General features: G+C 32.5%; 1 protein-coding gene across 1 annotated transcript; it reads left to right on the top strand.

Annotated features, from left to right (window-relative positions):
• Positions 1-222: 222 nt before the first annotated feature.
• Positions 223-2,603, top strand: LOC147909249 (uncharacterized). Its single transcript, XM_087408204.1, has 2 exons — positions 223-1,665; positions 2,323-2,603. The coding sequence occupies exons 1-2, from the start codon at positions 376-378 to the stop codon at positions 2,533-2,535; spliced, it is 1,503 nt and encodes a 500-aa protein (XP_087264330.1). The 5' UTR covers positions 223-375; the 3' UTR covers positions 2,536-2,603.
• Positions 2,604-13,860: the final 11,257 nt, after the last annotated feature.

Below are 13,860 nucleotides of genomic sequence, written 5' to 3' on the forward strand. Positions count from 1 at the left end.
GAGTTGAACTTTTAAGATATCCGAGTGTTAATTTAGCACAATATGATTAGTTAAATAGGTTTAAATAGATTAGTGTTAAATTAATATTTAAAACTTCTTAGTCATTAAAAACAACGCAATAAGTGAACAAAAATATCATAAAAATAATCTAGTTTTAAAACATAATTTTTAGATACATGAATAAAAAATTAATGTATGTGTTAATTTAACATATTATAAATATTTATTTTATTGAAGAAATATACTTCCATAATTTGTTTCTAAATTTGAATCAAAACGTTACATTTTTTTCTATTAATTTTCATATAATTCATTTGTGTTACAGCATGTTTATCTTTTGTTAAATTAACACAAAAATTTGGACGTTTGGGATGAATGAATGTGCAAAATTTAACACAACAAAAAATTTTTCAACTATCTAGGAACAAGACGAAGGCGAAATCATGTCATTTTATCGAACAACTGCCTCTCGATCTAGATGTAATAAAAAACGAGAACAATGAGCTTCAAGAATTCTCTCTCAAAAATGAATCTTGTGATAAAATTTATCTGAAAAATAATTTTACAATCTTAAATAACGATACGTATAAGAAAGATTTAGCTGAAAATCTTGTCGATTTGAAAGAATCGAGATATCATCAGAAGATCTTTGAGGAGAAGGTAGGCGAGGTAGCCATTCTGGAGGACATCAAGAGAAGGATCGACAGAGACTTCGATGATCCCCCAGGCGAGAGGAGCGAGAACGACACGGAGGATTTTTTCACCGTTTCCCAGAAAAGCAGTAATTTTAATCGTGAGAACGTCGATGTGCCTTCAGTGACAATAATCGAGAAATCCAAATCTACGCCGTTGATCGTCGCGACGAATCTTAAGCCGACCAAGATACAAATTCACAGCTCGATGTCAGTTGGTGCTATGAACGAGTGCTCGAACAAGAACTCTGCCCTTTCCAAGTACTTCTCCTGCACGCAAATTCCGAGCTTGGTTTCGTTAACGGAGAACGAGGACGAGCTCGCTGTCAAGGCTGACGATAGTATGATTGAGTCGCATTCGAACTACCATTATTACGATTCGCGTTCGAACTTCAGTCTGAATAATTATTCGCTCTCGAACTTAGACTCCAGTCTCGATTGTTCGTGTTCCAGCTTTGAATATATCTCGCGTTACGATCCATTCGCGCAGTACGTCACTCCGAATAAATCTTTAATTGAAATGGTAAACAAGTCGGACGATACGTTTGAGATATCTGAAGGTCGCGAGAGTGTCGCGAAGAATAGAATTTTTAATTGGGAACATCCACCTCTTGAGGAGAGCGGAGAGAAAGAATGGCGAACTAGGAAACAATATACGGCCGACTCCACGTTTGAGACGTCGAAGTCGTCGAGGTACGTCGGTTCGATAGACTCGGGTGTATTCAGCTCGTCCCTAATCGATCTTTATCCGGCCGAGAAGTCCTTTTACACCGGCAAATCGAAGTTTGAAAAGAAACGCCGCGCCGAAAAACTCGATGGACTGTCGACTGTCGTTGATTCCGGCTCGGATAGTAGTTGTACCAATGACACCCTCGATCGGAAGGTGAACGACGTTGTGAGAGACCTTACGAAGAATCTGATACTTTGCGAGAGGAGAGCGAAAATGAAGCTGAGAGCGAGAGACACGCGTTACGTATGTATTCACTTATAAATTTTGTAGAGAAATTTTACTGTAATTTTGTTTTACCATAATCATTGATTTTCTAATGATGCAAACTATAATTTTCATCATATTATTAGTAGACGATTTTATATTTTACGATTTATTAATTACCAAAAATCAAATTTATATGTATATGATCATCTTTGTTGTAATTAATTGAAATAATGACACACGCAACATATTACGTATTTGACTAATTATCTAATTTTCAGACGTTGATTGATATATATATATATATATATATATATGTGTGTGTATATGTATATATGTGTGTGTATATATGTCCCATTTAAATAATACAATAAGTTTTTTCGAAAACTATGGTAAATACAGAAAAATGTTTTAAACAGAAGTTGTGTGATTCGGAGGGACACATAAGAAAATGTCATTTATTTGATCTTGGATAGCCTCGTTAAGATCAGGTCAAGCTCAGGTCACAAAAGAGAATATTCTATACTTTAGATATATAGAAATAAAAATAAAAGTTGTATTTATTTATGTTGAAAAATAATTATCATTTTTGATTATTTTAAAATCTATTAATAAATCCGTGCGTTTAATATGTGTGATCAGGATTTGTAAGTGCGCGCCTTTAATCTAAATTCGCGGTAACCTCGTTTTTCCTAGAGTCAAGACATCCTGTCGCGTGCTTACAAATTTAGCAGAAACCTCTACGACACTTGCTGCGACTTCTTCGACTCATCTCAGTCGTCCACCGAAGACGAGAGAATCATCAGTATCTCTACGCCGTCGCTCTTATCTTTATCGGATTCCGAAATTGAAGATTATGAATCGAAACATCAACGTGTCTGTCAACGTTCAAATTCAATTCAAATATGAACTTGTAATTGACATAAAAGTCAAAACCGCGTATTTGTTTATATTATTATTGTATAATTTCATTTAGTAAACATTGACGTTTCACGTATTTCCTAGCTCGTTTATCTCTCGTAAATAATGATAAGAATAATTATAATTATGTTTATTATTACTGATAATAATAATAATAATAATAATTTTAATTGTTCATAAACATGAATATTATACTCAACGACGCTTTAAATAAAATATCGTTATTCTAGGGTTATTCTATTGTTAGACTATCGTAAAGAAAAATCTAAATATAATCAAATATAAATATATATTAGGTGTTGGAATTAATTCGTAGCGTTTTACAAGTGATGGGAAGTACTTTCATTCATGTATTTTTTAATGCTCATGTGAAATAAATAACATTCTTTCATTAAAAAACGCTACGAATTAATTCCAACACCTAATATAATTATAAAATATGTAAGTACGTATTTATTTTCTTTTTCTTGTATAATTTCTATTGATATACAATACATAGGAAAAATAAGAAGAGAAATAATTGAAAAATAATTAGAAGAATACTTTTTGCATCGTTTTCTTTAAAAAAAATATTGCAATTACATTGTACGATAGTCTATATATAATTACATATACAATTTTATATACTATTATGCAAGTAATTTTTTTTTTAAAACAATGCGAAAATTATTTTTTTAATTATTTTCCAATTCTTGTTATTTCTCCTATATACGAACAGATTACTATATACAAGGGACAGAAAACATACTTTGTGTACAATTAGTAGTTATATATACTTATATTTAATTATTTATAGACTTTTTTATCGTGGATAATCGTATAATTTCTCGATAATGTAATTTAAATAAGTATCGAGCATTAACATAGCAATCTTAATCAGTAGATATATGAATTAACAGTAGAATGCAATTTAATCGTATTATTAAAAAATAAATCATTGTTCCTTCGATCTCGATGTAGCACGACAATCTGGTACCAGTTCATCGCAGCTCGTCTCGACACGTTCGTCGAGAGCAGTTCGACCACATCATTAGACGATACTGACCGTTTCCGCGTTGCGGTTTCCTTTGAAGGGGATTGGAAACGCGCGCGGCACGATGCGACGTGGCGAAGACCCGTGCGAGCCACCCGAGCGGAAATACATAAACGAGCGAACGGAGTCGTTTCGCACAACCGTCCATCCGCGACTGTCAGACAGGTCTCTCTCTTCTCTTACGTAAACGGTCCAGCTGGAAAACGAGAGGAAATGTCCGGATAAACGAGCGTCGCGAGAGAAAGCGGACGCGATCAAAAAGACGCGTCCCGGGACTTTGTCTCGGGACGGAGTCTGCGTTTGATACCTCGGAAATGGGCAATTTCGCATCAGCCTGGACAAGCGAGTTTGACAGTGGAGATACGGGATATTGCGGGAACCGGCTAAAATCCGCGTATTGTTCCATACGTGACACGTATGGAAAAAACTTTTAGAATTGCTGCCGTTCTCTTTCCTCTCGATCATCTCTATAAAAAATTCTATAATGTTCCAATAATTTGATTTTTTTTATCTTTTTCAGTCCACTATTATTTTAACTTATGAGACAAGTTTTCATCTTAACGTTTCAATCTTCAACTTCAACTCTAACGATTACAATGCTTATTTGGCGGTACGATGGTCAATGAGAAATCCGCGAACATTGCTAGGTCGATTGATAGGTCGAATCCATCACCTTCGGTAACGTTTTTTCGAATTCATTATTCTCCATGATAAAAAAGCGATATCTACAACGTTCGACCCTAACATTCTGTTTCGCTAGTTAGCTGCTGTGATGATACTTACGATTTTATGTAGACAGACAATGTTTACGGTAGCTTCTATTCTTACGATCACCATTGCAGCGTTACGATAGATGGGTCTTAAAAGGCAAGGAGGTGATTACGAGGTCCTAGGGTCTAAAATGAACAGAAAGGGATACAAGTTATATTGACTAACATCTAAAGTTTATTCTGAAGCTAATAATCAATGAGTGTATTACAACATTTGAAGTATTTATAATTGATTAACATTTGATTTATACTCTCTCAGACATTTATCATTTAAATTATGATTATGATTAACTTACAACCATGACTATTCCCTTCAACTATTCCCTTCGGCAAATTCCCTCGATCCCAATTAGAAGGGTCAGATCCACTTTCGTCTCACGGAGTTTGGATTCCTTCTCTCCTACTTTAGTATCTTCATAGTAGTAATCGTAACAATCACTTTCTTGCGGATCTTTCCTCGGATCTTATCGTCGAGATTTTGGATACGGAATTTAATCGTCCACGACCCCATGTATAGAACTGAGAATGCGGTGCTCGCGTCGAATTATCGCGGAGTGCAGGCAAGGATATGTGTCCCACATTGCACGGATTCGAGATTATCACCAGGTGATACTTATTTTCTCCTTTGTGCGGGCCTTCGTGACGGCGTATCAAAGAACTCTTGGGGAATTAGGTATCGCGAGCTACCGAGTATAAGGTGCTTTCCCGCGGCTGATCCTCCGTCATCGTGAATGGGAAGGAATTGCGGATTGAGAAGTGCGTCTCTCCGTTCTCTCTCTCTCTCTCTCTCTCTCTCTTTCAATTTCGTTAGGAAAGTAATTATGCTCCTTTCGTTTGTGAATTTACGGCGACGACGTAAAAGACTAAAGAGAAGAACGTTCCTTGCTGAAAAGTTGGATAAAAATTCTTCTGAGTATCCTCAGACAAAAATTTAGTACTGGCAATTATATGAACAATAATGCAAGTTTTATATTATATTATGTATAATTAATGTACGAGGGCTAATTGAAAAATGATAAGACTGCCTCTGTTTCTCTCTCTGCGAGGTATTTATTAGATGTAGCAACACATCTACATAGGCGTTTATGAACGATATACATGTTAGTGGAAGGCCGCGATACAGACTTTTCCATAACGCATAACGCATAACGCATAGTGCATAAGTGAATCAATCAATCAGAATCCTTCTTTTCTTTCCATTTCGGAAAAAAATAATTTTGATTGATTGATTCTCTTATGCATTATGCAAAAGTCTGTACTGTGGCTAACTTTCACTGTAAAAGCATCTCGTACATGTCGAAAATACGGCAGAGGTATGTGGTTGAATTTTGCATTAAGTTTGATAAAAGCGATGATGAAATTTTGGAAATGTTACATCGAATATATATATATAGTAATAAAACGTTAGTGCTATAGCATTTTGGTTATGGAAGCACTTTAAGAATGACAACACGCGAAGGAATGATGAAGTGTGATCGAGGAAGCTATTCACAGTGATTATGGATTACAGATATCGACATTGCCAAGGCTAACATTTAATAAGCCATTAATAATAAATTGGAAATCAGAAGCTAGAAATTAACCAATCATAATCAATTATTCTTCTCACACTCGACTATGATTGATCAATTTCTAGCTTCTGATTTATTACTAATGGCTTATTGTAGAATGTGTGTTAAGCGGGGAACACAGAGTTTTACATAACGCATAACGTATAAGAGAATCAGAATTCTTCATTTCCATCCCCATTATTCGTTATTATTATTAATATTATAACAGTAATAATTATAAATATGATAGGATGTAATTATTACAGTCACCAAAAATTTCTGCCAATATATACTACTTAGAGATAAAATGTCAGATCTATATCGCATCTACATTTACTATGTATACACATTCAATGAATTGTTAGAGCAAAATGATCAATCTACCGGGGTTGCCGAAGGGTCAGGCCCGTGATGAGCGGATACATCCTCTAGGGTCGGTCCAGGGCAATTTTCGCCTCAGGAAACGATTATGCATTAACACCAGTCTGACAAAATAATACATCAAAATTGCCCTCTGCACTATTAATTCTAATTGTATTACACTGCGTGTTACTAATTTTATTTTTTTAGACTAATCTTATTTTTCTAATATTGAGAGAAGAAAAGTGGTTGCAATTATCATAATTTAACTATATATGTTTTGCAGTTATTTTTGATGTTAATATTTTTATAGTCGAGGAGATACTGCATTACGATTATTGCAATTATATTATGCATTAACTATATCACAAAAGTGATTATTTCTTTATTTTTTACATTATTACATTATTTATTATTATTGTTATCATGTAAGCATTTGTAAACGAATATTAAGAAAATAGTGAAATTCATTATATTTGCAATTATATTTACTACATGATCTCCTATATAATATAATATTAATTTATTGAATCGGAATAAAAATTCATAGCGCTATTTCATTTATATTATATCTACATGTCTTTAAAAAAAATTGTAATTATATTTATCATCAAATAAAAATCAGAGCGTAAGTCAATCGAATGTAAAGAGAGAGTAATAGAAGCTACGCACATTTTAATTCAACTTACGCTTCAATTTTTATTTCAAGGATTTGTGATAAAACAAAGTTTCAGTTTTAAAAATTAATTTATTTAATTGTAGTATGATAATTTTTAACGCGATTATGATAATCAAAGTTAAAATTCCTTTTATATAATTTGCGACAACTTAGTAACAAAAAAATCTTAAGAACATTTTTGAAAAACAATTTTAAAAAACTTAAATTTTTCATGTTAAAAATAAAATATAAAAATATTTTTGTAAGTTTTTTTTAGACACGTGACAAGCAAAGTGAGACGAAAACCCATCTCTAATTTTCTATGTAAAAATTACCATTACTCATAGAAATTTAAAAGACATAGTGATCTTTCGAAAATAGAGATTTTAAGACGCAGATAGAAACTTTAAAACCTTTCTTTAAATTTAAATTTTGCTCATTTTAATAAAATTATAGCTGCTTAAATTTTGAAGTTTGTAGCATTTATACAAATTTTTCTTCCAACCTATTAATTAATTAAAGTAACAAATTATGACAAAAAAGCAAATGCTTTGCATTGTTATACTACATTCAATTGTAAAGCCAGAAACACATAGAAAAATGTAAGACGCAAGTAAGCAGTAAGCGAATCGGTCGATTACAATAGAGACTACAATAGAGAACGTAAGATTATATTGCCTACATTTTCTATTATAATTAGTCTATTCGCTTACTACTTACAGGTCTTACTGCCTTACGTTTTTTTTATGTGTTTCTGGCTTTACTTTCGGTATGAAATCGTGTGGGAAGGAGCACGTTGTTCGTGCAATATGTGTACAAAAGTATCGGACAGCAGGAGATGGACAAACAGAAAACGATGCTTTTACCACTCGGCAAACAACCAGCGCTCTCTAGCTCACATCGCCGCATCAACATCGTTCTAATCAGGGGTGGGTTAAAATATATGGCACATTGCATTTAAAAAAGTATCTCTTTTATTTATCATGACGTTACTATATCAAAAATGCCTAACGCATTGCTCTTTTATAATTTACTCTTTATTTAGCATTGTTATTTACCTCTTCCGTACTAAATATTACTTTATTCGTGACATATCTTTTTGCTAAACATGGATTTTGATTTTTATAGAAAAAATTTCTTGAGTGCAAGAAATTACAAAAAAGAAAAATTATATTTAATATGATTTCGAATTTTTATATTTGTCATCCGGGGCACCAAAACTGATTGTTTCTATCCTGATTTTGATCTCTTAAACGACAAGTATCTGAAGGATAATAACGATGAAAGCTTCGGTCAGGCACGTCTCGCGGACCTTTCCCCACCGACGATGTCCGGATATCTCGAAAGAGAAATTTCCGTCTCGAATGCGATCAATTTCCGTCCGAGGACACAAAATGTCCGGTGTCTTGAAAGAAACATTTTCATTTCAATATTTTCCAACATATGTATACATATATATATATATATATATATATATATATATATATATATATATGTATGTATGTGTATATGTCTGTTTAATAAACCGAAAATAACGCGTAAACAATAGTTTCAAATTGTTCAAGTTCTAAATTCCAATTATCAGCAATTAATAAATCAAAGCGATAATTTTTATGTCTTATTGTATTTATCAAACTATCACATATCACTAATATAATTATATTTATATATAGTTTTAAAAAAAATATTATATATGTATTTGACACTAAAAAGGACTATAATATAAATTATAGTTAAATATTTTCTCTTAATGTAAGTAAACAAAAAAGAGCGGCGGTTTTAAGCTGGTTAATTAAAATTTTATTTAGAGCTATTTTCTTATTAAATTGGGATAAAAGAATAAGAGGGGAGCTCTCAATGAAAATATGAACTGCGCCCCAAAATTTATTTCGCGAAAGGATGTGTTCTTTGAAGGCTCTTGGTATCGGCATACTTTATCATTGTGTCAATGTAGACCGACATCTTCCCCATTGGGTTGATCGTACAAAATGTTTGATGTCACGGAGATTACGGGGATGGTAAGCGTACACATCAGCGTCGACGGCACGCCGTAGTTAAGGGCGTTTCGTGGTGATCCTTTCCTCCCGGACAAATATAAGGGTCGTCTTCTCGGGGGCTCGCAAGAATGTGTCAGGACCTAGGGCCGGTAGTCGCTGGCATCAAACAATTATATGATTCACACCGATTTTCTCGATTCCCCTCCACGGGTCCAGCGTGAAGCGGCAAGCAATTTCCGTTCTGCCTCTAATATAATTCGTCATTGGCTCGCTCTGTTATATAGAATGTGCGAAATCATATCGAAAGGATTATTATTGATGGTGATATTTTCTGCTTTGAGCTTGATGATGACTTTTTTCTCATGGAAAGTTAATCTGTCACAATTTCTTCTAATTCAATTACAATGCTGAGTAAAAGTTTGAGATTGCATAAAGTTTATAATCTTCCAGTGAAAAACTTAAAAGTTCGATTCATGTTTTGTTTAATATTTTTCTCTAAATTGAAAGTGAATATGAGTATCGTATTTAGCACAATTGTGATTAATATAATATTGTATAATTTCAAGAAAATGGATTATGTTCATATAGCTTTTTTTCTCAAAACTGAATTATTTTAGAAGATAAGTGGAAGAGTCTTCCATCAAAAGAAATCGTAGCTAGATTTTCTAAATTAGTTTTTAAAAAATGTAATGATGATTTACACTATTTTGACGAAAAAGGTGTAATATTCTCTTATGCTTTTTTTTGTAAAAAAGAAGCGTAAAAATATTTTTTGTAGAACTTTCAAACATTTTCTATATATATGTTTCGATATTTTATTTTTTATTTTATTACAAAACAATGAGTGAAGTAGTAAAAATGTTACTGTTAAATTATAATGTTTATGTTTGATTTTTATTTTATACAATAGTACAGTTTTTAATCAATATAGTCACAAACTTGGTCGGCAGTTTGATAAGCATTAGGATTCCGTTATATGTGAACCTATCTAAACTTTTTTAGGTTTACATTCACTTTTTTATTACGTTTAATTATCAAGCCGCAAAAAATTCATATTTTAAGACATTTCGAAAATTATGCTTACAATTCAATTAAAGTTTTGAGTTTTCATTGAGAAACTGACATGAGTTAGTGTTTTGAGAGTGCCATCGCAGACGTAATACCCTCGAGCTTCTCTCTACATCACGCTGTATCGTATATGTTATCGCCGTTGGCTAGTTAAAAATCATTCTGCATATAAATTCCAAAAGTCGCATTTTGAAATTCATAGAAAAATCCAAAGTTTTGAAAACTTAATATTATTAACGTTCTAAGTAATTACATTGTTATTGTTTCAATCTACAAGTAATATTTTTCGAAATTTTATAAAGGATATTTTTAAGACGCTTTCACTGTCCAGATAATGAGATACGACTATATCATTTGAATTAAAAGGAATTTGTCAACAAAATGGATGAATGGATAAAAGCGTATCAAAAATTCTTCGACGAAATGACTGATCTTTCTTCGCATCATTCAAACGTAGGGATTTTAGATTTTAAATTAATCCATTAAATCCCAAAAGACTATTCAAGAACAAACTTGGTTAGAAAGACTAAAGAATTTAATATAAGAAGAATCATTCTACATATTCTACAGCGTGATATTTTTAAAGATCTTACTTGAACTATAAAAGAAAGAAGGAACTTTTTTTCAAACCTATCGAATATATGCTTTATAGACATATACTCATACAGACGCACTTAAGACGCCGAAGGGAGATGTCTCACGGGAAAAGCGATTCTGAAAATTCTTGGAGGACACGTCGATGTAGAGGCTGCACTCGAGGCTGTCCCTGCCACGCTCGCAACTCCCGTCTCGACCTGGGAAAATTCTATTTCGCCGAGGCGAATAGCAAAGCGAAGATGACAAAGTCAAGGAGGAAAATTGCGAAATTGCTTCCTGCAAGCGCGGGACTTGAACCCACCGTCCGATTCTTCGCTCGATTCGACGATATGTACTATCCTTGAAATATTCGGTACATCGGTCGGTTTCGGTGCCAAGTTGTCAGCGGCGCGCCGGCGTAAAGTAAGAAAGAATAGAAGTGAAAAGGATTTGAGAGAGAGAGAGAAGAGAAGTAAATAGATCCCGCCGTACCTTTGTAGACGTTGCGTTCTTCTAGAACATCGGCACGATGTCTTTCTTTCGGACCAGGATATATCTCTGCCGCCAGTAAATGCACTGCCAATTGAATTTCTAGTTGACGCAACGTCATGGTGAGGAATAGAATAAAGAAAAAGAGAAGAAAGACAAAGAAAGAAAGGGAGAAAAAGAAACCTAAGAATTTATGATCAGATTCTTTGATTTTTCATTGTAGAATTTACTTATAAAATAGTCGCTTCTTATCTGTAATATCCCAATTGTCTGCAGGAATTAACGATATTTTTATTATACAATAGCACGCATTTCACATTTAAATCTAGAAATGAAGACTGGAATATAAGACACAAGACTTAAGTAAAGTTTGTTTTCTTCCTTTAAAGTATATACAAGTTATCTCAAAATTCGTGACTCAAAATACTATAGCAAAAAAATTGAGTAAAAATGTTATTTGTAAATTTTTATTTTTTTTTTAAGCTTTCAAGATAATAAGGAGTTTAAATATAGTCAATTAAGGAGCAGATTTTCAAAATGCGTTTTGTCCAAAATTTATAATTTTCAGAAAACAAGAAAAAAAGTTATAAGAAAACTGCACACCTTACAGAAAATAACAATTTGCCGATTATTAAGATATGAAATATTCAATAAAATTGCTAAACAGTTGCTAAAAATTTTAAACAAATATATTTTGTTCGTTTCTAGTTAAAGGATATAATGCACTTTGAATGTCAAGATTTTTTTCAGCACATAAATTGATAGTGTAGAAATGCTTTCAGAACATCACAATAGCTTAAAATATCCTTGAATCTCTCAACACTGAACACTATGCCATTCTTTAATTCAATTATATATATCTTTAATTAAAAAAATAAAATTTTGGACTCAATGCATTTTGGTAGACAGGTGAACGTATGTTCTAAACGTATGTATGTCTCAAAAACTACTGCTTAAAATAAAAATTTACAAATAATTTTTTTATTTAATTTTTCGATAACTATTTTGTTATGAACTATTTTATTTTTTCATAAATATTGTAACATTTTGAATAACGAATTTTAAAATAGCGTGGGCAGAAAAAAATATATTCTGCATAAGAAATTTGATAGTATTTATTTTTTAATATATTATTTTAATATTGTATATCTCATATTTTGAATGTCTGATGTCAACTTGTAGTAGACTTGTCGAGATATCTACTCAATTCTTTACTTGATGGGCTAACAACTATAAGTCACGTTCGACTTGCAAGTAAGAATTCGTACGTCAAAGACGATAGAACCTATTAGCGAACAGTTGCGGAGGATTTCGAGAAGAAATCAGCCTCTTACGTTTAAAGCTCTCCTCTCTCTCTATCTCTCTCTCTCTTTCCCTCTTTCCCATGGGGGACGCGACACGTCTCTTTATTCGGACGACATACAAAGGTTTCGCGAAGATTACGGAACCGCCGATCCTTCCCTCCCTCTCCTTCGTTGTATGGATTTTACGAAGGGGCATTATGGCGACACATAGTGAAGTAATATGGAAGGGCATCTCATCCCTGGACAATACAGCGCCTGAGAATCCTTGAAGCTTTTTTCTCTCTTCCTTTGTCACTTTCTCTCTTTCCCTCTGTCTTTCTCGCTCTCGCTCTCTCATTCTTGAAAAGAAGACATACGTGTCAAAGTTCATTCCGCAAAAATAATAACTTTTAAGTTAAATAGTGAGGGAGAGGAATAAAAAGGTATTGAAATTGTAGTGCTACATACCGCAGAGAGAAAGTATTAGAGTTAATGTTAAAAAGGCAAATTTATGAGTTTTTGGAAAATAATGATACTATAACAAGAATGTATTAATTGGATTTTGAAAGAGTAATATAATATTCATGTGAAACAGCGATTCAAACCATTATCGACGAATGGAAAGAATTAATGAAGGAAAAATGGTAGGGATAATTTTTATGAATCTTATACTTAAACGAGCACTTGAAACAAGAAATAGAGAAAGATTATTAGGAAAATGATATTAGTATTGTATAAATTAGAGGTATAAATATGAAATTTTAGAATGGTTAAGGTCATATTTAGAAAATAAAACACAACAGATTCGATTCAATAATAAATGATTAAAATTATTGACCACAGAATATAGAATACGGTAAGAATCTGTTTAGGTATCTTTAATTGTCATTTATTTAATTGTCTATATCAATGATATAATAAAAATCTGTCCAGAAGAATGCAGCATAAAAATGTTTGCAGATTTTATATATATATATGTAACTGGACAAAGTAGTGCGGAGTTAGAGAAAAATGAATATTATTTATTATAGTAAAAGAATGGATGAATATAAATAAGTTAAAATTAAATATAGGAAAAACGAAATACATGGTAATCAGAATAAGTATAAAGAAAGATCTGAGTAGTAATATTAAAAGCTTAGATGGGACTAAAAGAGAACAGGTAGATAAGAAGTCCCTAGAAATAATTATTGATGATAGATTTCGCTAAAAAGATTGTGATTACCTGTTGAGAAGAAAATAGGGAAAAATCGAATTTTTTAAAAAATATTATAAGTAATTTAGTATCGGCATATACTAGATATATTGTATACATATATTACATTATAAGATTATCCTAACACCTCACTTTGAGATATTGTACGATGTTGATTGATATGAGAGAAACACAGCTGAGCAAATTACAGAAGGTCAAAATCGGGCTATGAAAATCATATTGCAATGTATCAGATATATCAAAGTAGAACATACGCTGCAAGCACTACAGTTTATGTTTATAAAATAGATACTATATTGATGTGTATTTTTAC

This window comes from Acromyrmex echinatior, chromosome 7 (genome assembly GCF_024713525.1).
Source record: "Acromyrmex echinatior isolate Ae372 chromosome 7, ASM2471352v2, whole genome shotgun sequence".
NCBI classification, from domain to species: Eukaryota; Metazoa; Arthropoda; class Insecta; order Hymenoptera; family Formicidae; genus Acromyrmex; species Acromyrmex echinatior.

What these genes read in the sequence shown, in the direction of transcription:
- LOC147909249 (XM_087408204.1), top strand. Translation starts at nt 376, where the DNA reads ATGAATGTGCAAAATTTAACACAACAAAAAATTTTTCAACTATCTAGG. An exon ending in GAGCGAGAGACACGCGTTAC is followed by an intron (nt 1,666 to 2,322) that starts GTATGTATTCAC and finishes CGTTTTTCCTAG; the next exon opens with AGTCAAGACATCCTGTCGCG.